Source organism: Mesocricetus auratus, unplaced genomic scaffold (genome assembly GCF_017639785.1).
Source record: "Mesocricetus auratus isolate SY011 unplaced genomic scaffold, BCM_Maur_2.0 Super-Scaffold_100676, whole genome shotgun sequence".
Lineage (NCBI taxonomy): Eukaryota > Metazoa > Chordata > Mammalia > Rodentia > Cricetidae > Mesocricetus > Mesocricetus auratus.
In genome coordinates, this window is record NW_024429266.1 from 132,497,355 (window position 1) to 132,521,680 (window position 24,326).

The 24,326-nt window shown below is 40.8% G+C and overlaps 1 protein-coding gene and 1 long non-coding RNA gene across 3 annotated transcripts in view; one reads left to right on the forward strand and one right to left on the reverse strand.

Annotated features, from left to right (window-relative positions):
- LOC110342004 overlaps positions 1–22,643 on the reverse strand; it is a 28,212-nt gene extending 5,569 nt beyond the window's left edge. The window contains exon 1 of the long non-coding RNA XR_005873781.1: positions 22,488–22,643. This is a non-coding gene — a long non-coding RNA (uncharacterized LOC110342004). The remainder of the gene's footprint in view (positions 1–22,487) is intronic.
- Positions 916–15,345, forward strand: Krcc1 (lysine rich coiled-coil 1). Of its 2 annotated transcripts, XM_005076082.4 has the most exons (3): positions 919–1,132; positions 11,980–12,143; positions 13,989–15,345. In XM_005076082.4, exon 3 carries the CDS (start codon positions 14,011–14,013, stop codon positions 14,779–14,781), a length of 771 nt encoding a protein of 256 aa, XP_005076139.1. In that variant the 5' UTR covers positions 919–1,132; positions 11,980–12,143; positions 13,989–14,010; the 3' UTR covers positions 14,782–15,345. The 2 variants fall into 2 exon arrangements, with proteins under 2 accessions (XP_021086296.1, XP_005076139.1); XM_021230637.2 differs by lacking the exon at positions 11,980–12,143 and having other exon boundaries at positions 916–1,132.
- Positions 22,644–24,326: the final 1,683 nt, after the last annotated feature.

Here is a 24,326-nt window from a genome sequence, read left to right on the forward strand (position 1 = left end):
TCCAGAAACAGAACTGGTCTTTAATCTGAAGGGCTGCAGGCTCTCAGGGAAGTGAGACCCTGTGCATGTGAGGCAATATGGTGCTGGGGTCCTCGGGTTTTCTGGCTCTGAAAGTGGGGAGCTTTGAGAATGGAAGATTCCATCTGCAGGCCAGCTCCTCGGCGGTCAGGAAGAAGGATCTGTGGGTAGCCTTATCAGAAGCTGTAGTCAACTCTGAGCTTCTGGGTCCACTGGAGGCTTTTAGGTGATTAACCCTTCAGTCACTGGTTTGGGACCAGCCTGGGCTAAAGTGAGACCCAATTACACAAGGTTCTTTGTGTAAAGATTGCTACCAAGCCCCAGGACCAATGTAAAGAAAACTAAATATACTTTAGCAGTGCTTGCGTGAGATGTTGTATCCATGTGATAGGAGCGTGTGTGTGTGTGTGTGTGTGTGTGTGTGTGTGTGTGTGTGTGTGTGTGTGTGTTTTAGTAAAGTAAGTGCGAACAAATGTAGTCATCTAGGGGCAGGGAGACTGGGCATAACCAGATGATTATACGGTGTGTGCATAACCTGAGAGGGAAAGAAGGGATTTAGGGACTATGCTGGCAATGTATCCTGAGCAGGGGCTGTGCTTGACTTAATAACAAGAGAAAAGCCGGGTGTGCGTTGTTTAGATACTTTGCCTGCGGATCCACACACTTCCAGACTCACTTTGGCCCTCTGGGTGAGCTGCGTCACCAGGTTTCTTTCCTCCAATGGCAAGAAGGAAGGACACCCACCAAGATAACTACTTTTAGGAACCGGGCCGGTTAGAGTCCGAAATGGCGGGAAGGGGCGGAGCAAAGATGGAGGGCGGGGCTAGGAAGCGGCGGGCACGCGAGGCCGCCGTGCTGCGCACGCGCGCCTGCGCGCCACGCCGCCATGGCGCTGGCGTCGTCCAGTCAGCCGCGGGTGGTGGCGGCGACTTCCCCTCAGGAAGTTAGGTCTCCGCCTCCTCCCCCACCGCGCCTGCTCTGCGGCGGAGGCGGCGGCGGCGGCAGCGGCGTTCCTGCCTCTCCGCCACCTCCACCGCAGCCTCTGACCCCCGGCCGGCGTTGTTGGCGGGGAGGGGGACAGTAGTTGTAGACGCCCGCCCCTGCCTCAGAGAAGGTGAGTTCCCGCCCGGCGGCGGGGGCGGCCCGAGCTTCAGCCCTCAACTCCCGCGGCCTAGGGAAGGCCGAGCCTCGGCCCCGCCTGCGAAATGGCCGACGACCCGGGCGCGGCGGGCGGAGCGCCCCTCTCCCCACTGCCCCCTCAGCACCCGCCGCGCCCCGGCCAGGCGACGCCACCGCCTGGCGCCGAAGCCCAGGTCCGAGGGGGCCAGGATAAGAGGCGGCCCGGCAGAGGGCGAGGGAAGTGGGGGTCCGAGAGGAATCTTCAAGCCACCCCCGGAGAGGGCAGCCTCGGTCTGGCGGAGTGTAGACTTCACGGCGGGCCACGTAGGGACAGGTGGTAGGCAATTAGGAAGGTTCTGGAAAATAGTAGCGTGGGAGCTGCTGCCGAGCTGAACGTTTGCTCGAGGAAGTGGAGAGGTGAGGTGGGAGGGGGGTCACCCTGAAACTTTTCTAGGCTTCTGGAGACCCCCGGAAGACGAGTTTTTAAAAAACCGCACAAACCTACATTGACGAGTTTTAGGAGTTTCGAGTTTTAGGATGTGCTGCCCCTGTGAGAGCGGTGAGAAGCGATATTTTATCCCATACCCACTGACTAGCGGCCAAGCTGAGCTGTGTCCTGAAATGCTCGGGGATGACACGGGCCTTAAAAAAAAAAAAATGTGTAAGAGAAGACCGAGCTGAAGTAGACTGGAGAGGTGAAAAATTGCAAAGGGTTAGTCATTGCTTCTGCCACCTGGGAATTATGGAAGTTAGGCGCCTGTCCTCCCACAGAGACTGGGAAGGCACCTCTGCCATCCTGATTGCATTTCAAAGAAATGATTTTATAGTCTTTGGAAGACCCTGCTGAGCTGTGGGAAATAAGCTGACAGGACAGAGCCTTTGTTGGGTATGGTGCTGCCCGACTTTAATCCCCAGCCCTGGAGAGGCAAAGACCAACTATCCTGGTCTACATAAGAGAGTTCCTGCTCAGCCAGAACTACACAGTGAGACACTACTTAAGGAAAAAGGGGGGGGTAACATTTTAAAGTAAATAAAAGGGTGATCCCTGCTGTGGGTAGAACACCTGTCTAACATGCCTGAGGCCCTGAGCATCACAAACCCAGAGTCCAGAGACCTGTCATCAAGTGAGGGCTAAAATAAACAGAAAACTTGACAGCCAGAGCTTTTCCTTAATGTGGGGCTGGGGACTTGTGGGCCGCTAGGGACCATGTTAAAGTGTGGTTAAGTCACTTTATATGGATGGAGGTTTGGAGAGTTTGGTAGTCTCACCAACACATTTACCAAAATACAAAAAGCTGTTGACTATCTCAGTAGAAATCTGTGGGGTCTTGTGGGTACTACACACCTTCAGAAAGCCTACACCTATGAAATAATTCTTTAAAGCAGTTTTGGAAATAATTTTATATCATGGCACATGATCCCCACTGCATTTCAGTAAAACACCCGGAAACAAACATTTTTAGTACTTGATGTGTTTGCCTTATATTGTTCCTTATCTTCAGCATGAAAGATAATAGAAGTCAGAATATTTGTAGTATAATTTAGATTGCATTCTAGAATTTCCATAAACATAACGCTAAAAGTAATTTTTTTCATGATATCTATTTCATGTCCTTTCTTTTTTTTTTTTACACATTTCACTTTGGAGAAATAGCACAGCAGTACAATAGTATTATCCTTAAAACATTTTCATGAACACTTCTAGTCAGTGGTGATGATGCTGGAAATTTGTTACAATAAAATAAGTATCTTCAGTCCTGAGATTTTTTCTTTTTTTTTTAAAGTCTGAACATTTATTAATTTTTGCTTTTTCAAGCCAGTGTTCCCTGTGTAACAGCTCTGGCTGACCTGCATCTCCCAGAGACCCACCTGCCTCTGCCTCCTGAGTTCTGGTATTAAAAGTGTGTACCACCAGCGCTCAACCTAAATTATTATTTTTCTAATTTTTGCCTTTAAAACTTACTGCCTATCACGAAGTATGTCAACACTGAAGTTCTCTTTAGTTCTAAAGTCAGATCACAGGATGATTTAGAATCAGTTCTTCATGGAAAAACAAGACCAACTTTTCTGCCAGTTTTCTCATCTACTTTCTTTTCAATGATTCTAATATGTGCAAAAGACTAAGTGATAATCTATTTAGCTATAACCTCTGTACTACTCATAGGTGGTAAAAATGAGACTAGTGAGATAGTCTTCACCAAGAATAGGTTTTATTGCTAGTTTTTCTACAAGTGTATGACCCTGAGAAAGTCACACACTTTATGGTTTTGGGTTATGTCATCTACTGAGTGGGGTAATTAGACTAGCCCAGTGGTCTCAACCAACAATGTGTCTGTGTCAAGCTCCCCATCCTCCATTTGGCAACGTCTAGAGATACTGTTGCTTGTTGTCATACTGGACAGAAGAACGTGGTAAGCAAATGCTATAGATAATCAATTTGGTATAAGTCAGAGATGCCACAAACATTTCTAAATACACAAGACAACCCCTATACACACAACAGAATTATTCTATTTAGAATAGCAGTATTGTCAAGGTTGAGGAACCTCTGAAGGCCTGTGTATACTAGACTTACAGTTTTGGACTGGTTTTAATAGTTTTTTTTTTGTTTTTGGTTGTTTTCCTTCCATGTTGTGGCTGTGTGCTGAGACAGTAATAGAACATGGAAGTTTGGACTCTTAGTGGCCATTTGATGACATTCAAAAAGAATCTGTTGAGTTATGATCAAAATCAGTAAGATTTGAAAAAGCAGAGAGAAAACAGTTGAAAAAGTTACCTAGTCACTATTACAGGTAAACTACCTTTGGAACTCCTTCCCAATCTTCTCACCTTTCAAGTGTTGGGATTATAGGAATGTATCATTCATCCTGATTTAGGACTCAGTATATTTTATTTTTGATAGTTATAAAAGGTAGGCTAGAACCAGGTGTGGTGTTTCTTTTAATCCCAACACTTGGGAGGCAGAAACAAACAGATTTCTTGAGTTTTAGGCCTGTCTGGTCTATATAGAGAAACTGCCCCTCACCTACTCCCACTCCCTAAAACATTTGGACTGGGCATGTAATACATGCCTGTAATCCCAGTGTTCATAGGCTAAAGCAGAAAGCTCGGGAATCCAAAGCTGGCCTGGGCTGCCCTGTAAGACCTTATCTTAGGAAAAGAAAATATCTGAATAGTTATTAAAACAAACAGTTTTAGGTGCTGCCTGCCTTCTACCACCCCTCCCACCCCCACTCCTGGGAAAGAAGTAAATGGGTCATGGTAGAGCTATAGTAATTCCTTTCTTGTATATATTGGGTTGTTGATACTAAAATTGGAAGTATATAGCTTTTATAATATACCATGGACATTTCTTCTTCATAACACCACTTTTCCAATTTAAGTAGTTCTGCTGGTAGACTTTAAGATGATGCTTGGAATTTAAATGTGTGTGTCTGTTTAAGACCATAGTGGGAAACCCCTCCAAAAGTTACAAAAGAATTATTCTGCTTCCAGTCATTACAGTTCCATCCTCACTTTCAAAATAGGACCAGTAAAACTTTTTAAGCCAGAAGCTGATGAAATAGGATCACATGAGTCCAAGAATTTGGGGCCAATTTGAACACAGATCATATCCAAAGACGAGTCGGTATCATTATGGTTGGTTTGTGTGCACTAATTTGGAATCAAGGGAAGTTGTGGAAACTACATTAACCTTTTTACCTTACTGACTTTACAGTCAAATGTAGCTAAACTACATATTTTTAAACAACTCAAAATAATTGCAAGAAAGTATCTTCAAATTCTTTCTAAAATGTTTTTTTAAAGATTTATTATGAATACAACATCCTGCCTCCATGTCTGTCTGCAAGCCAGAAGAGAACACCCGATCTCATTATAAATGGCTGTGAGCTACCATGTGGTTGCTGGGGATTGAACTCAGGACCTCTGGAAGAGCAGTCAGTGCTCTTAACCTCTGAGCTATCTCTCCAGCCCTCTAAAATGTTTCTTAACAGATTGTTGAGCACCCATTTTAAAGCAAATCTTTTAAATCTACATACTGGTACTGGAGTCAGGCTTAGTTTGAAAATAACCAGCATAAATACAGAATTTTTCATTTCTGCAAAAAACCAAAAACTATAGTACAGATTTGTGTAACAATCCCCATTCAAGGTATGCTTTTCCAGTTTATTTTCAATGAAGTATAACTAACAAGGTTGAACCAAATCAGACTTCCATGAGTCAACAATATTATACAGTATCAAGAATAAGTAACTCATCCAAAGATAAGTTCATTTAGAAACCCAAATGAAATAAAGTAGTGTCTAGGAAGTGAAAGATGTTTCAGACGTTTTTCAAACTTTTATCTCTGAGCCAGAATAATGGATAGTTTCTAAGTGATTCACTGGGCCATTTCACACAGGTTTTGAATATATCCATGTACCTGAGGGAGTTAGGTAACTTTTATGGCATTCTTCAGGATGCTATGTCTCCTAGCTATGGGCTGTGTTTACTATTAGTAATCCTAGGACAAGGATATCGTAAAAGGGAATTTTAAAGATGAGTTTTCTCCCAGAAAATACCATTCAGGGCTTTATTCAGTTTTGGGTGCTACCTGCCTTCTACCATAACCCCCCCAGCCCCCACCCCTGGGAAAGAAGTAAATGGGTCATGGTACAGCTATAGTAATTCCTTTTCTTGTATGTATTGGGTTGTTGATACTAAAATTGGAAGTATATAGCTTTTATAATATACCATGGACATTTCTTCATAACACCTCTTTTCCAATTTAAGTAGGTACAAAAAAAGCATATACCCATAATCCTAGCACTCAGGAGGTAAAGACAGGAAGTTCTCAACTTTAAGGCTAGACTGTCCTAAATAGTTCCATTTTATCAAGAGCTAAAGTAGGGAGACTATGTCTCAAACAACAAAATAAATACCTGCATATAAAGTACAATTTTAGTGCTAAATAGTTGGCATTTGTCTTTAGTCCATTTTATGTTGATAAAACCAAATACCACACTATTTTATCAAAAAGATTTCTCACAGGTGTAGAGGCTGGTGATTTCTATTTTAAGATGCTAGCATCTGGTGAAAGCCACCTTAATGGAGGAAGGCAAGGGTATGTGTGTGGAGAGAAATCAAATTTGCAGTTTCAAGCACTTACAACTGGCATTAATCCAATCTTAAGGTAATGACCCCTTGACCTAAATATTTCCCAACTGTAGAAGTTTGCCTGCCATAGGTGAAGATGGTTTGTGGTTCCTCCCTGTGATTTTCATAGACCATTAGTGACATACAGTCATATTTAATTATCTGCAGGGAGTTGATTCCAGACCCCCTACCTCTTGTAACAAAATATGCAAATATCCAAGTCTGAATTAGTGTAGTTGTATACAGCCTTTATATATTCTCCTATATGCTTGAGTCATCTCTAGATTATTTGAAATACCCAGTAACCCAGTACAGTGTAAACGTTACATAAGAAGTTGTTACACTGTATTGTTTAGGGAATGATGACAAGGAAAATAAGTCTTCTCACTCTCTATTAAAAATTTTATTAATAGCTGATTGAATCCCAAATTTTGGAGCACAGGGACATATGGAGGGTCTAACTAGTTTAGAGTCAGTGACTCATAGAATTGGCTTCATTTCTTGAGGTTGTTTGCTACCAAAAAGTGCCCAGGTTTGATGTTCTTATTTCAATATTGTGCCCCAGACCACTTCCATAAGGCCTAATCATTGGTTTCCAGGTACCTTCTCATTTAGAGTGATGTTTTCTGAACTATAGGAAAATGTTACATCCAGTTTGATAGCACACATTTGTAATTACAGTTACTCATGAGGCTGAGGCAAGGAGGATTGCTAATTTGAGGCCATGAGGCTCAGTGGATAAAGATTTGCACCACCAAGTCTGATGACCTGTGTTCAGCCCCTGGAACCCACTTGTTGGAAGGCAAAAGAACCAACTCCAGTTAGTTATACCCCAACTTACACACACACACACACACACACCTGCTCTGGCATGTACACCCAACACATATAATAAATTAATTTTTTAAAAGTTTGAAAGAATGTTACCATATTAAATATTAGACTTGCTTAATGTTTTCATGTCAAAATTGACATTATCATGAGCAAAAGGCTATTACTATATAACCTTGTAGGCAGTTGGAAAATTTAAATTTGAGATGTTATGTGAAATGATATTGCTAACTGAAGATTGAAAACACAAGCTCCTCCAGTGTTTTGCCTTCCTTTGTTTTCTCTGTAGATAGCCAGGAATTAATGCAGACAGGTTTTTAAATAAAAGGCATCTGCGTAGAGGTGCTGCTGTTTGAACAAAGATTTTTCATTATGAGATAGGTTGAAAATTAAAGAGACCTTATCTTTTGGAAGCTCTTAAAAGTAGCAGATAAACCTCAACTGTGCCATTTTACTTAATCTTTTTAAGAACCCTATGTGGTAAATGTTATTGTCCTTTTGATGGGAGAAGACACTAACTCAGAAAAGAAATAATGTGCTGACATATTTGCATAATTAGAGTTTAAACTCAGGTCTTTCTAACTCTGAGGCTCACCCCTCCCCCATTTTCGTTGTATCCACCTCATTAGTTGCTTTTGCTGATGTGGAAAGTAGTAGTAAGTAAGTAGTAGTTTTACCTTTGACAGCCTTTTAAATAGAGGCTTCAAGTCACAGAAAGTGAGAGCTGGGAACTATTTAGTGGGGCTTGCCTCTCAGTCAGATGAAGATACTGACCCAGATGAGTTGTGACTCAGCTAGTCACAGGTGGGACTATGGCTGTACATCAGTGGTTGACAACCTGTGGGTCAAGACCTCTTTGTGGGATCAAACAGCCCTTTCACAGGGGTCACCTAGGACCATCAGAAAACATAGATAAATTTACATATGATTCCCAGCAGTAGCTAAATTTCAGTTAAGTAGCAACGAAAACAATATTATGGTTGGGATCACCATAAGGAACTATATTAAAGGGTCAAAACATTTGGAAGGTGGAGAATCACTGCTTTACATGAAGTCTGAGTCCCTGTTCAGTGTTCTCGGTGGTGTGACTTCCATTCTGTATCTTGTCTGAATAATGGTGTCCTGATGGCAGCCATTAAACACTACTGTCTGTGTACAATAGTCTTTTCCTACTCTGGTCTCTTAATGTTTAGAGACCTGGATAAACTTGATCTCTCTAGCTTGGTATTTTGGATGCAAAAGTACTAGGTACATTTATTTTAATGAAACATAAAAGTCAGTTGTGCTGTTTTTAAAGACCGCATCTAAGTGGTTCCCACATACACGCATGTATTTATTTTGTGTGTGGGTGTACACTTGCCACAGCACTGAGGGGAGGTCAAGGACAACTGAGAGTCAGTTCCCAGGGATCAGACATAGGTGACTGGGTTTGGCCTTAGGTGCCCTTTACTGAGCCATCTTGCCAACCATTTCATTTGGTGTTATCCATTGGTAATCTTGTCTAAAACTACATCTTAGTTCATATGTGGTTTAAAGTTATCAAAGATTATAGTTATTTCTCAGCTTTGGGTTGTGGGGTCTTGGATTCAGGTCTCAATTTTGCCATTAATTGTTGGGCAAGTCACTTTGACTCTATTTCTTAAATCTGCAAAATGCCCTGTTTGCCATTTTTGTAAGAATTAAGTAAAATCAGGCACCCAACTGTTTATTCTAATTCTCTAGAAAAGTATTAGGTAGTCAAAGTGTTATTTTTGACATTTGAGTTGTGTTTTTAAAAAAATTTTAATTCTTTTAACTTTTATTGGTTCTTTGTGTAGTGCTGAATTTTTTAATTGGTTTTTATGATTGTAAAGTAATACTTAGAAAGATAAATGTAAGCCAGGCGGTGGTGGCGCACGCCTTTAATCCCAGCACTCAGGAGGCAGAGGCAGGTGGATCTCTGTGAGTTCGAGGCCGGGCTGGACTGACAGCCTCCAAAACAATACAGAGAAACCCTGTCTCATAAAAACCAAAAAAATAAATAAATAAATAAATAAAAGATAAATGTAAATTCAAGAGAAATCATTTATGATTGTACTCATAAATGTTATTGATTTTTCCCTGTACCAACATTTTGGTGTTTATTTTGTCTTTTGTTTTAGTTTTTTTTTTTTTTTTTGTTTTTCTTGAGACAGAGTTTCTTTGTGTAACAGCTCTGGCTGTCCTGGAACTCACTTTATAGACCAGGTTGGCCTTGAACTCACTGAGATCCACCTTCTTCTGCCTCCTGAGGGCTGAGATTAAAGGTGTGTGCCACCAAGCTTCGTTCATTAGGTTAACAGCTTTAAATTCATTCAGAGATTATTTTCTCTTACACGAATTTAGAGGTAGACAATGCAAGTCTGTTAGGACATCTTCATAATGTGATTAGAGAAGACCAGAGCATCTTTGTTTTTGCTCTGAGTCACTGGCTCACTTTCTCATGTTCTATGATGACTAAAATTATTCCAGCAGCAGGAGGGCTATGTTTTATAACCCCATACAGCACTTGAGTTTTGTTTTTGTTTTTTTTTAACCTGAAGTTATTCTCATGACTCTGTTTTGCCTACCATATTCGCCCAGGAGCCTGGCCTATTTCACTTAATATGATGATCTCTAGTTTGCATCCATTTTCTAGCAAACAACAGTTGATTCTTTTTTATAACTGCATGAAATTCTGTTATGCAGTATATAGCACATTTTCTTTATCTGTCTATCTGTTGATGGATAATTTGATTCTGTAACCTGGCTATTGTGAAAAGTGCTGTAGTAAATATGTTGACCTGAGTCATAAGAGGTTTATACCCAAAAGTGAGAAAGCTGGATTATACAGTAGTTCTAGTTTTTAGTGGTTTTGTTGTTGTTGTTGTTTTTGTTTTTGTTTTTTTTTTTGAGACAGGGTTTCTCTATGTAGCTTTGTAGACCAGGCTGTAGGGCTTTTGTTGTTGTTGTTGTTGTTTGTTTGTTTGTTTTTTGGAGTGCTTTCATATACATTTCCTTAGTGTCTGATCAGATTTATATTCCTACCAGCAATACATACCCTTCCTCAAAATCCTTGACTTTGTGTTAAGACAAGGTTTCTCTGTGTAGCTTTTGGAGTCTGCCCTGGAACTTGCTCTGTAGACCAGACTAGCCTAGAACTCACAAAGATCCAACTGCCTCTGCCTCTTGAGTGCTGGGATTAAAGGTGTGTGCCACCACTACCCAGCTATTGTTTTCTTAATGCTAGCATTCTGACCTGATTAAAACTCCCAAGATAGTAATAATTTTTTTAGTTAATAGATTATGGGCACATGCTAGTATACCTGCCTTTACATGTGTTCCTGAGATTTGAACTCTTAGGTCTTTGTAGTTATGTGACAAACATATACCCACTGAGCCAACATCATAATGGGGGGGTCATGTGTGCCATCGTGTGAGTATGTGGAGGTTAGAGAGAATTGAACTCAACAAGAACCAGTCAGTTCTCTCCTACCATGAATTATCAAACTCAGATCCTTAGGCTTGGTGGCAAGCACCATTATACTGAACCATCTCACCATTGTGATAATACATTTAAAATTTTTATTTCACAATATTTTGACCATGTTCTTCCCCTCCTTGAGCCTCTCTCAGAACTTCCCTACCTTCCTACATACCCAACTTCATGTTATCTCTCTCCCTGTCTCTGTCTCTGACACACACATGGAACAAAACAAGTAATGTAAAAAAAAAATGAGCTTTTTTTTTGTTAGGCAAGTACTCCTGGGCATGGGACCTGCCCTGGAGTGTGGTTGATACACCTCCAGGTGTATCTCCAATATGACTCCATTGGAGAAAACTAATTTTCCCGTTCCAAGCAGGAATCAATTACAAATAGTTTCTTGGTTAGGGGTAGAACTTTATGTCCAGTTTCCCTTTTCAGTGCTGAGACCCCATCTGGCTTGAACCTATGCAGATATCATACATGCTGCCACAGTCTGAATACATATGTGCATCAGTCCTGATACTGCCTAGAAGGAGTTTTCTTGGAGTCATCCATCACCTCTGACTCTTACAATGTGTCTTCTCTTCCACATTGATCCCTGAACCTTAAAGATAGAAGTTTAATGAAGACATTATTTAGGACTGAGTTCTCCAAAGTCTGTCACTCTCCACACATGTCCAGTTGTGTTTCTCTGACTCACCTACTGCAAGAAGCTTCTCTGATGAGAGGCATGATCAGAGCAGTGCACTGATCTGAGAACCTAGCCTAGTGTGACCACTGGGGGTCCCTAGTAGAGAGTGGTTCTGCAAGTTATTGGGTGTCATAGAGGAGTGGAGATGCACTAGAAGGTGGTAGAAAAGAGTTAGGTAGTCACTATATCAGCACCAAGAGGTCCATAGGGGATTAAGGTATACTGGAAAGAGGAGCTCCTGTAAGTCTAAGTAAGTCTGGGAAAACCAGAATGGAGGACAAGAAGGGTGATAATAGGCACAGTGCATTAATAATCAAAATAGTTTTTTCAAGGTTTAAAAAAAATGCTCACCAGGCATGGTGGTATACACCTTTAATCCCAGCACTTGGGAGGCAGAGACAGCTGGATCTTTGTGAGTTTGAGGCCAGCCTAGTCTACATAGTGTGTTCCAGGCCAGACAGGGCTATGTAGAGAGACCCTGCCTCAAAAAAAAAAAAAAAAAAAAAACCTTAAGATTTTAGTGGCTGGCATGATGGTTCAGTAGATAAAAATGTTTTATATATACATACACACACACACAATAAATGTAAAAAGTTTCAGGCTGACAACAAAACAATAAAGATTTATCTTGTGTATTGATCTGTGTTGGTTGAGTGTGTATGAATGTTTAATCTTTGGACAAAATTGTGCTTGGTTTCAGGTGATTGAGAGTTGAGCATTAGACAAAAATAGATGTAATCTCTACTCGGTGATTTAGCTCCCTGATTGTTGTAGTCTTCACTTTGTGGAGCATTCATGCTGAAAAACTGAAGCAATTAATGGTTGAATATGATCATTCACCATCAAGTTCTCAGCCTGATAACGGTAAGGTTTTACTTACATTCCATCTGAGATCTTTAGGGACTGTCTTGTTTTGCTTGGCATAGTGTCTCTCCAAGTTTCATCCTCTTTGTCCAGTTGTCAATGGGTGGATGCTGGGATTTTTTTTTAATCACTGATGTTTATTCCATTAGGTAAGTTAGACCATCAGTTGCTTTACCCATTTACCTATTGGTTTACATTTGGATGTTTTGTGTTTTTTTTTCTTTTTCCTTTCTGAGGCTATTAAAAATGAAACTACTATAAACATTCATGTTTAAGTCTTATGTAGACATCCTTCTCTTTGGGGTAAATGCCTCTGAATGGTATGACTAAGTCAGTACATAAGTGTGTATGTAACTTGTTTTCTGAGTGATTGTCCCCTTTACCATTCCTGCCAGAGCTGTCATAGTTGCAGTGCTCACCAAGCACTGTCAGTCTTTCAGTCATTCCAGTGAATGTGTAGTGATCCCTCACCGTGGTTTTAATTCACACTTGTTTTATATCTAGTGATCCTCAACACCTTATACTGTGTTTATTTTTTTTTTATTTTTTATTTTTTTGGTTTTTCGAGACAGGGTTTCTCTGTGGCTTTTGGAGGCTGTCCCGGAACTCACTTTGTAGACCAGGCTGGCCTCGAACTCACAGAGATCCGCCTGCCTCTGCCTCCCGAGTGCTGGGATTAAAGGCGTGCGCCACCAACGCCCGGCTATACTGTGTTTATTGATCATTTGTATACACGCTCTTCTGAGGTATCAAAATAATATGCCTTTGTTTTATCCTGTTTATTGTTGGTTTCCTAGTTAGAGTTTTTATGCTTCTCAAATTAAAATGGCACCAATTTTTCTAATTCACGAAAATAGGTTTCAGGTCATTTTCCGATTTTCAGAATAATCGCTGGTTATTCGTGACTCTGGAGTGCTTTGTTAGACTGTACTTTTCAAGTGGAAGGAATATTCAATTGTATATAAGGTTTTGCTGCTGCCTCCTAATTTTATAAAGAAAATGGATCCTCAGAAATGTATTTTGATGTGGGGGAAAGAAAATCAGGAATAGTTGTTGTTCCCTCCTAACAAGAAAAAATATATAATTCTGGTATGTGTGAGATTCTTCTGAAACGCTTCTACATGAGTTCTGTCCCTATTGTTTCCACCTCATACTTAACTCTTCTTGGAGAGAACAAACCAGAAGGCATTCTAGAATGCCTTTATACCAGTTAGAAGTAACAGGGGAATCCAAGTGCTATACAGATGCCCCACAACTCTATTCTGTTTCTCCATCCTCCCTCATACCCTGACCCTAAGAGTGTTCTCATCTTGTAGCTGAGTTTATCATTTCCAGCATTCCTAAATCACTTTACAAACATCACATTGTTTCATTAGTAAGTCTTAGAGTACTGTAGTCAGGTAAGTACTCATTTATTTGAGTAAAGATTTTAAAAATTAAATTACTTTATTGTGGTTCTGTTGCTTGTCTTAGAAAACAATAATACAGGAAACTAAGTCATCACAGCTTTAGAAATTATCTAACATTTCGATCAGGCCACTACCATAGACGTGTAATTCACACATCCCTGTTGCCTTACATTTTTAGCTGAATGATAACATCCCATGTGTCAGCTTCTTTCTATACTTTTTCTCCCAGTGTAGAAGCATAGCAAAGTTATTTGTGGTTTGTTTTGTGACATATTTGACCATTGTGATACTGCTCTTTGATATATATTATCAAAATATTTAGTACTTGTTGAAGTTGGTTTTAATTTGGTCTTTTATTATTTTAACCTTTCTAAGAACAACGAATTTTTCAGAACAAATAATCTAGTAAGGTTTTTTTCTCCCATCTTTTCTACAGAGAATCCCTTTTTGTCAACCTAATGAAGCATTCAAACAAGTCATATGACTCTTTTCAAGATGAACTTGAAGATTATATTAAAGTACAGAAAGCCAGAGGCTTAGAGCCAAAGACGTGTTTCAGAAGGATGAGAGGGGACTGTTTGGAAAGCTGTGGGTACAGAGAGGAGTTTGATTCCAGTCCCAGATATAGGATGTTTGATCAGAGATTCCCATCTGGAACCAACCATACCTACCCAAGATCCTTCAGTAGTTCACAGACAGAAGACCGCTTACCCCAGTGGTTACCAGCTCATGGAAAGCTGAGATTAGACTCTCTGAGCTACTGTCAATTTACTAGGGATGGCTTCTCAGAAAAACCAGTTCCCCTGAACCTTAGTCAGCAAGAATACAACTGTGGCTCATATAGTGTAGAATCTGTAGTTCACAAGCACCTCTACTCAGGACACAGTACCATTGACCCTCAAGCCAGTCATAGACAAATGCACCAGAAGAGGAAAAGACATCTAGAGGAGAGCAGAGAAAAAGAAGAAGAACGGCCCAAACACGAGAGGAAAAGGAGTTCAGAGGAAATGGATTTAAACAAACACAGGAGCATCCAAAGAAAGAAAACAAAGGCAGAAACAGACACTGTACAGGACAGTACAGAAAAACTTAAGAATCGAAAAGAGAGAAAAAGCCGAGATGTAGCCTCTAAGAAAGAGGACCGTAAGCGTAGAAAGGAAAAAAAGGAACAAGGTGAAGAAAGGACGGAGGAGGAGATGCTTTGGGACCAGTCTATCCTTGGGTTTTGAAGCTCCTTAGTCAGTTCTCCTGAGGCTCAACTGAAATAACATCCAAGGAGCTTGGTTATATGCATTCATGTTCATGTCACTTTCCTGTGTGAACAGAAGTTTCAACTTCTAACGACGTGAACATGAGGAATTCAGTATGCTTGCTTTCCAACATGGAGATTACTTTCCTGTTTTCTAAAAGCTTTATTAATTTTTCTTACATATGATAGAATTTCCCTTTAAGAGTGTGGCTCTGCTTTGATTCACCAAATTGCTGTGGTAGTGGAATTATTTTTCCATGGGAGATCATTTATTTAAAATTGGAGGATTAACAGACTTTGTGGAATCTGTTTCTTGGTTGGGTTTGTTTTAGTTTTGAGTCACATATTTTTATGCTCACTGGCTTTCTCTATGAAGCAATTTAGATATCCTTTTTTAGATCTAACTTGCAGTCTATTTTCTGAGTTGGAAAGTGAAATACATTATAATAATCTTATCTTACACATAGTTTTAAAAGTTTCAGAGTCTTCACACAAAATCAGTTTATATTCTGAAAATGTTTATAATAAAGTATTTTAACTTCTGGATGTTGTTTTGTGTCAGTGCTCTGTTCTAGTGATTTTCTTTTAGAAGAGGAAAAATTTTTATAACACTAAAAAGTTATAAAAATTCCTTACCTACTGCATCAGACTTACTCATTTTATAATAAAAATCTATGGCTCACCATAGTTTTTCCAAATAATTGAAACTAATACATTTTAATCATAGCTATTGAGCAAAAGAAGACTATAAATATGTGGTTTGATCATATTGAGGAAGCCACTGTGGCTAGCACAATTTTTAAATCTGGACAGAAGCCCTTTGTCCTAAAATGTCCCCTGTTCTCCAGCCCCATTCAATATTGAAACACAGTATGTTAAAATGATTGAAACTGAGCCTTCATTGACACTGGTGTCAAATATCGTACGTGCACAGGACAGCTTCCACTACAAAGAAACTGAACCAAATTAGCAGACGTGGAGAAACCCTGGTCAAAAGTTGGGAAGATATCCTAAGTATCATATAAAAGAACAAAACTAATCCAAAGGACAAGATAACATTATCCTTCAACTCTGCAAGTGAGAAGAATCAGAGTAATGAAGAGGACAGGAAGAAGTTTAAATAGCACAGAAATGCAAAGAAGTACAAAGCAATTTGCAATTTAGTTGTCCCTGCTCCCCAAGTCAGGGGGAAGGAGAACTGAAGATCACAAGCGTAAGGTAAGCCAGAGGGTGCCTGTCACTCACAGTAACAAACCACAGTCCTAACTGCAGGAAAAAAAAAACCTCGTTCCTAGACAATTTTAAGTCTGTCAGGATGATTAGCCTGAAACTGTCGCCCAGACAAGCCCGCTTTGAAGAAGAAATCCATTATGCCACCCAGCAAAACCTCAGAGTGCTATGCACTGTCTTGAGAAGTGCCCATCAGAAGTGCTTCATCCAGGACTGATTGCTCTGAGGATCAGAAAACAGTGAACAATCACAATTCAGGGTCTCTGTAGATATATTGCTGCACTGAAAGGGTGTGTGATTTTTCCTTGAAGGACAGCTGAAAATAAGGAGGAATGTCTGTCTCAAATCCAATGGGGAATTTGGTTTGTGGGGAGGAGATGAGCAAGGCACATGGTCATTGATAGTCCTGTGACAAGAATCAAGACTGGTCACATGGTTTCATATGTGGTGGGGGTGGGGCTAGGTTAGAGCCTAAGACCAGAGTTGGCAAAGGGCTTTTTATTATGAGAGCTTGGCCTTCACTTAGGCTTGTTTCCATGTAGCTCTTCTTTAAAAAAGATTTATTCATGTGTTTTACACATATGACTGCTCTGTCTTCTTGAAAACCAGAAGAAGGAATCTGATTCCACTACAAATGGTTGTGAGCCATCATGTGGTTGCTGGAAATTGAACTGGGGACCTCTGGAAGAGCAGTTAAGTGCTCTTAAACACGGAACCACCTCTCTGGCCCCCAAATAGCTCTTATAACTTAATCCATATTCTGCCACATGGCTCATTGCCTTTTTCTCCATACTACATCCCATTTCCCTGTGTCTTGCTGGCAAATTCTCTGCTTCCCAGAGTTCCTATCTCTTTTCAGAAGTCCCACCTATCCTCTCCTGCTTAGCCACTGACCGTTCAGCTCCTTTTTTTTGGTTTGGTTTGGTTTGGTTTGGTTTTTCGAGACAGGGTTTCTCTGTATTGTTTTGGAGGCTGTCTTGAAACTCGCTCTGTAGACCAGGCTGGCCTCGAACTCACAGAGATCCGCCTGCCTCTGCCTCCCGAGTGCTGGGATTAAAGGTGTGCACCACCAACGCCCAGCCCGTTCAGCTCTTTATTAAACCAATCAGAAGGAACCTTGGCAGAGACACATCGTTACAGTATACAAAAGGATTATCCCACAGCAGGTTTGGCTCCTATGAACCCCTTCCATCAAATAAATTGACTTGATTATTTCAACTCAAAGGCATTCCAGGGATACACCACCAGTTTGTGTAATGCTACATCTAGATACACAGAGGGTCACTGGAGTGAGTGTGCACCCTGTTGTCTGCTACACATACTAACAAACCTTGGTCTGGACAATGAGACAGCTCCTGCTTTCACACTGCCTCCAAGAGTTAAAACTTCCAAAAGTAAATAAAACCTTTCTGGGGACATAAATTCCCTCATTTTACCTGAAGAAAAATACAAGTTATGTTGTAGACTGTATGCTACAACCTAATCCCGCTTGGACTTTGGTAAGTATGGAAGACAGTCTGGACAGATAGCTCAGCAGTTAAGAGCACTTGTTCTTGAAGAAGACCTGGATTCAATTTTCACAGGGTGACTCACAGCAGTCTAACTCCAGTCCCAGGAGATCCAACGCACTTCTAACCTCTGCAGGTGCCAGGAATACAGATAGTGCACAGGGAAAATATACATAAACTAATGAGAAGACAAAAGCTTGCAGCTGATGACCCAGCCCCAAACAAGCATAACTTGAAGGCCCACACCCGATATAACCTTAGCACTGAGAGAGAGAAGCACAAATAGTGTGGACACCTACACCTATCAGAATCTTCACAGGTTACTTGTATCATTTCTGACCCTATGCATGATGATGAATGGATGGATGATAAATTTTTTTCCTTCGGTTTTTGGTTTTTTGAGACAGGGTTTCTCTGTGGCTTTGGAGTCTGTCCCGGAACTAGCGCTTGTAGACCAGGCTGGTCTCCAACTCACAGAGTTCCACCTGCCTCTGCCTCCCAAGTGCTGGGATTAAGGGCGTGCACCACCACCATGCAGCTCATAAAAGATTTTTTAAAAACATAACATAAATGAGAATAAAGGGTCTCAGGTAGTTCAGATCACTACAGAAAACCTTGAAGACCTGCTTCTACTTCCCAAGTGCTAGAATTATACAGGCATGCTCCACCATACCCAACTGATAATGCGTCTTAATCGGGTTTTGGTTGGTTTAGTACTGGTTTTATAGAATTAATTTAGGGGGAGTACCTTCCCTCTCTGTGTCACAGAATAATTAATAGAAGCATTCATAGTGGTTTCTCAAAGGCCTGGTAAAATTTAACTCAATCCATCTGGTCCCTAGCTTGCTTTGCTGGGAGACAAAATTATGTCTGTGCAGTATTATGTCTACCAAAACATGATAAATGATACACACAAAAAGAAAGTGATAGACATGGTATGGTGATGCTTGCCCTTAATACCAGCACTCAGTAGGCAGAGTCAGGTAGATCTTTATGATCTCAAGGCTAGTCTGGCATCCCAAGTGAGTTCTAGGATATTTGGGGCTATGTAGAGACCCTCTCTGAGATAAAGGGAAAAAAGCTATAGAGCAGTATTGCTGATGAACATAAATGCAAAATATAATAAAATAATTACAAATTAAACAGCATTAAAAGATAGACATGAACCGGGCATTGGTGGCACACTCCTTTAATCCCAGCACTCAGGAGGCAGAGGCAGGTGGATCTCTGTGATTTTGAGGCCAGCCTGGTCTACAGATCACGTTCCAGGACAACCTCCAAAGCAATACAGAGAAACCCTGTCTCAAAAAAAAAAAAAAAAACCATGATTGCCGGCTGCGTTGGCACGTGTCTTTAATCCCAGTATGGAGGCAGAAGCAGGTGGGTCTCTGTGAGTTCAAGGCCAGCCTGGTCTACAAGAGCTAGTTCTAGGACACCTAGGACTACACAGAGGAACCCTGTCTCAAAACAAAAAGATAGACATGATCAAGCTGGTTTTGTTTTAGAAGTGCAAGGATCATCTAATATACACAAGTTAGTAAGCATAATTCAGCACATAAAAACAGAAATAAAAAAAAACTGTGATTGTCTGGACATGATAGTGCTCCCCCCAGACTTGAGATGTAGATGAAGATGCTTCCTGAAGAATGGTTCTAGGGTCAGTCAGAGAGGGTGAAGAGTAAAGACCAAGGGGTTAAGCAGGTGAATGCAATTGTGTCATGTGGCGAATGGAGGCAGGAAGTCAGGAGGCCAACACCAGCTTTAGCTACATAATTCCAGGCCAGTCTGGGTTACATGAGATCTCAAAAGAAGTAGCGCATAGTTGTCAGGTGTGGTGGTATATTGTATATTGTATCTTAGTACTCGGGAGGCTAAGAATTGTGAGTTCAAGTCAAACCTAGAATGCATAGCAAGAACATGTCATCTCAAAAAGAAACTTTTCAAAAATAAGTCCTGTTTTTTTTTTAGTTTGTTTTTATGTGCATTGGTGTTTTGCCTGCATGAATGAATGTCTCTATGAAGATGTCAGGTCCTCTAGAACTGGAATTACAAACAGTTGTGAGCTGCCATGTGGGTGCTGGGAATTGAACCCAGGTCCTCTGGAAGAGCTACCAGTGCTCTTAACCTCTGAGCCATCTCTCCAGCCCATAAGTCCTGTTTTTTATACATCAATATTGACAGCACTAAGAAAGAAGTCAGGAAAATAATTCTATTCAACGTATCCTTCAAAAATAGGAATAAATTTCAAGGAAGTAAATGACCTTTACAATAAAAATTGTAAAATAGGGCTGGTTATATGGCCTAGCAGGCAAGGACACTTGCCAGCGTGAGTGACAACTGGAGTTTGAACCCATAAGGAAGAGAAGGAGAGACTTCCACAAGTTGTCCTCTGACCTTTACCTGCTCGCTAGAGCACACACATGCACACACAAATGTAAAAACAAATTTTAATACAACAGTAAAATATTAAAGAGAAATTAAAAGGAACTAAGAATTCACTCAGCAGTTGAGAGGTGTCTGTACGCTGTTGAAGACACCTGAGTTCAGTCCCCAGATCCCATACAGGGCAACTCACAATCTCCCTAAGTGCAGCACACGGGTCCAGATACTTCTGGCCTCCTCAGACATGCACTCACACGTACAGACACATACATATAACTAAAAGTAAACTTTTTAAATTAAACTAGACAATGGAAAGGCTTTGTATGTTTATAAATTGAGAGAATTAATTTTGTAAAATAGTCATACTGCTGATAGATCTACAGATTGAGTACAGTACATCAATGGCATTCTTCACAGAACTAGAAAAGTCAATCCTAAAAATTACACATGGACACAAAAGACCCTGATAACCAAAGGACTCTGAGACAAAAATACATTGCTGCCAGACCTAGTAGCACACACCTTTAATCTCTAAGCCCTTGGGAGGCAGAGACAGACAGATCTCTATATGAGTTCAAGGACAATCTGATCTATGTAGTGAATTCCAGGACAGCCAGGGCTACGTAGACAGACTTTGTTTTTTGTTTTTTTTTTTTTAAAGTACAATGCTGAGACATCATAATACCTCATGTCATACAGAGCCATAGTAACAAAAATGCCTGCTACTGCCACAGAGATGGAAGCAGAGCCCAGTAGAACAGCCTAGAGTGTCCAGAAATAGGCCTATGTGTCTACAGCCATTTGATTCTTATAAAATTGCTAAAAATACACAGTGAAAAAAACACAGCCTTCTTAACACATGTGCTGGTTAAAATTGCATATTTGTATAAAAAGATAAAAACTAGATCCTTATTTTGCACTCTGTAGAAAAAACTCAAAATAAATCAAAGGCCTTAATATAAGACCTGAAACTTTGAAAGTATTAGAGGAAAAATATAGGGGAAACACTTCTAGATTTCAGAGGAAGAAATGATTTCCAAATAGGACTTCATTAGTTTAGGAAATAAAACTTAGAATTGGTACAGAGGACTATATCAGAATTTAAATAACATGCATAAAGAAAGAAGCCATCCATGAAGACAAAACCTCTAGAATAAGAAAATCATTGCCAGCTATTTATCCCATAGATGAGTAATGAAATGACCAGAATATTAAAACTAATTCTAAATAAGGCAAGGTGGCACATTCTTGTAATCCCAGCTTTTTAAAGTTTTAAGACTAAGGCAGGGAGTTTGAGGCCAGCCTGATCTATAAGAGCTAGTTCCAAGACACTAGGACAGCTAGGTCTACATAGAGAAACCCTGTCTCAGAAAACAAAAAACAAACAAACAAACAAACAAAAAAAACCTAAGGCAGGAAGAGTATGTATCTGAGGGCCTTCCTGGATGACAGAGTAAGACCACTCTCAAATAAGATTATTTTTTAACGACAAAACAATGAGTGATTTAACCAATAGGCAAATAATTTTAGAAGTACTTTTCAAAAGGAATCCAAACAGCCAATAATACATAATAAAACTATTTGATCTCTTTAGCCATCAGGGAAATGCAAATCAAAGTGACAATGAGATTCCATCTAACTTTTATCAGAACAGCTACAGCAGGTGTCTTTGGGAGGACTGCACTGGATTATGAGCGCTGTGTTTCTGATCCCTGTATTTAGGAGATTTGAGGCAGGAGGATTGGTGCAATATCAAGGTCAGCTGTGCTTCGTGGTGAGTTCTAGACCATTCCAGGCTTCAGAATAAAACTTGTTTCAGACTTGTTGCTAGGGAAATGACTCAGTCGATAAAAGCACTGACCTCCAAGCCTGATAAGATGAGTTAAATCCCAAGGACTCACATGGTAGAAGGAGAGATGTCAGCCTGACTTCCACAAGCACTCCATGATATGTAAACACTCACATTCACACACAAACAAATAGAATATACTGTCAATTTTATTTTGATTTATTTATTTATATGAGTGCTCTATCTGATTGTACACCTTTATTCCAGAAGAAAGTATCAGATCCCACTATAGATGGTTGTGTGACACCATATAGTTGCTAGGAATTGAACTCAGGACCTCTGAAAAGAGCAGTCAGTGCTCCACCACTGAGTCATTTCTTTAGCCCCCCGATTTTGCTTTTTAATTTCTGAAACTTTATTATGAAAGCAGTTAAAAAAAAATCACACATCGCCAGGAGATGGTGGCGCATGCCTTTAATCCCAGCACTCAGGAGGCGGAGGCAGGCGGATCTCTGTGAGTTCGAGGCCAGGCTGGACCGATAGCCTCCAAAACAGAGAAACCCTGTCTCATAAAAACAAAAACAAAAAAAATCACACATCAAAATTAACTGGACATGAAGACTACAGCTCTTGAACTTCAGTACAATTGAAGCAGACATTTTGAACTTCTCTATTTTACACTTCACTATCAAATATATCTTTATACACTTAGCCACCACCCAAACCAAAAACAATTACAAAAAAGTCACAGCAGAGATAGAACTAAAAAGCAATTACCTTTATATCCTGTTTTGTAACTTGAATTCGGTTTGGGGGGGAGTTGTTTTTGAGCCAGGGTTTCTCTGTGTAGCCATGGCTGTTCTTGAACTCACTCTGTAGACCAATCTGGCTCAAACTCAGAGATCCACCTGCCTTTGCTTCCTGGGTGCTGGATTTAACGCATGTGTCACCACTGCCGGAAAATAACCTGAAAATTCAAGAAGGACTATTACAGAAAGGAAAGGGATGGGTGGAGAAGACAAGTGGGGGTGAGGGGAGTTAAAAGGGGGTACTCCCATGCAGGAACAGCCCCAGGGACCAGAGATACAGGCTATCAGTGAGTTCATGGAAGACAGAGGAACTCCGAAGTAGAGTTCATTAGCTATGCTGTGGCACAGTGGGCAGTGTTATGGTATACTGGAACAGTTGCAGTTGGAATTTACTGTGACTAGCACTAGTCTATCTTCAAGGCAATGACAGTCTTTCCCTGTGTCAGAAATGCCAAGCATGGCCACCCACCCACCCTACACTGGCATCTGCATTTGCAACTAGGGTTTGTTAGGATTAACTCTTTTGACACCGTAATGATCTTGCCTGAAGACGGTGGTGACTTTGCCCTGAGCATAGCCGTGTTGTGCAGTCGGAGTGTCTCAGCACAGCTATCCCCAGTATGGCATCCACGATAGGATATGGATTTTATTATTTTATTTTTTAAAGTACAGCATTAAGGATTGTAGCTCGTTTGGTAAGCATGCTTGCCTGGCTGGCTAGCTCTGGGTTCCATCCCTAGTACCACAGAAATCCAACATGTTGGCACAGGCCAGAAATCCACCCAAGAAGTGGAGCCAGAAAGATCCGGAAGTAATTCAAGGTCATCCTCCAGACAGATTTTTTTTTTTCAAGACAGGATTTCTCTGTATTGTTTTGGAGTTTATCCTGGAACTCGCTCTGTAGATCAGGCTGGCCTCAAACTCACAGAGATCCACCTGCCTCTGCCTCCCAAGTGCTGGGATTAAAGGCGTGCCCCACCAACGCCCCTCCAGACAGAATTTGAAGTCAACCAATGCTATGAAACTGTCTCAAAAAGGAGAAAGACCAGGAGGGAGAGGAGGTGCTTGGTGGGTGTGGGCTGCGGTATGCTAAAAACTGGATATTTTATGTACTTTTTCAAGATAAACTCCATGGAAGAGACCTGTAAGTATGGGTGTTTTATTTTATCAGAGCATTTTGTAAATAAAGACAGAATTTGAACTTGAAAGAAAAAAAGAAGTTAGACAACAGTGGCACACGCCTTTAATCCCAGCACTCTGGAAACAAAGGCAGTCTGTGAGTTCGAGGCAAGCCTGGTGTACTGAGTGAGTCCTAGGACAAGTTCCAAAGCTATACAGAGACTCAGTCTCGAGAGAAAAAAAAAAGATAAACCCCAGACAGGATTGACTAGTGCTGATCTGGCTACATTCTGGTTTTTCCATTCACAGCTCAAGTGAGGGCGTTCCTCACTCCCTTTAAGGATTTATTTTCCCCTGTAATCTAGAACTTCAGGTCGAGAAGGCCAAAAGCACCAGAACCCAAAACAAAGGAAGGGGCGTGACCTCCTACTTCAGGCTCCCAGGCATTCAGTCCAGAAGAGCACTACAGCTACGAGCCTGGGACTCTTCAGGAGCTCACTGTAACTCCCGAGTGAGGCCCTTACTGCAGATTCTAGCCAGGTAGACATTGGTGCTCTGTGGTACCCACAGGTTTTTCCGCGTTGATGAGGATCGCAAGGCCAGAAATCCATCTCTGTGTGGCCAGTTTTCTCAGTAAACTATACAAGGTGATGGTTCCAGATAAGAACTGACCCAAACATATTTCTCG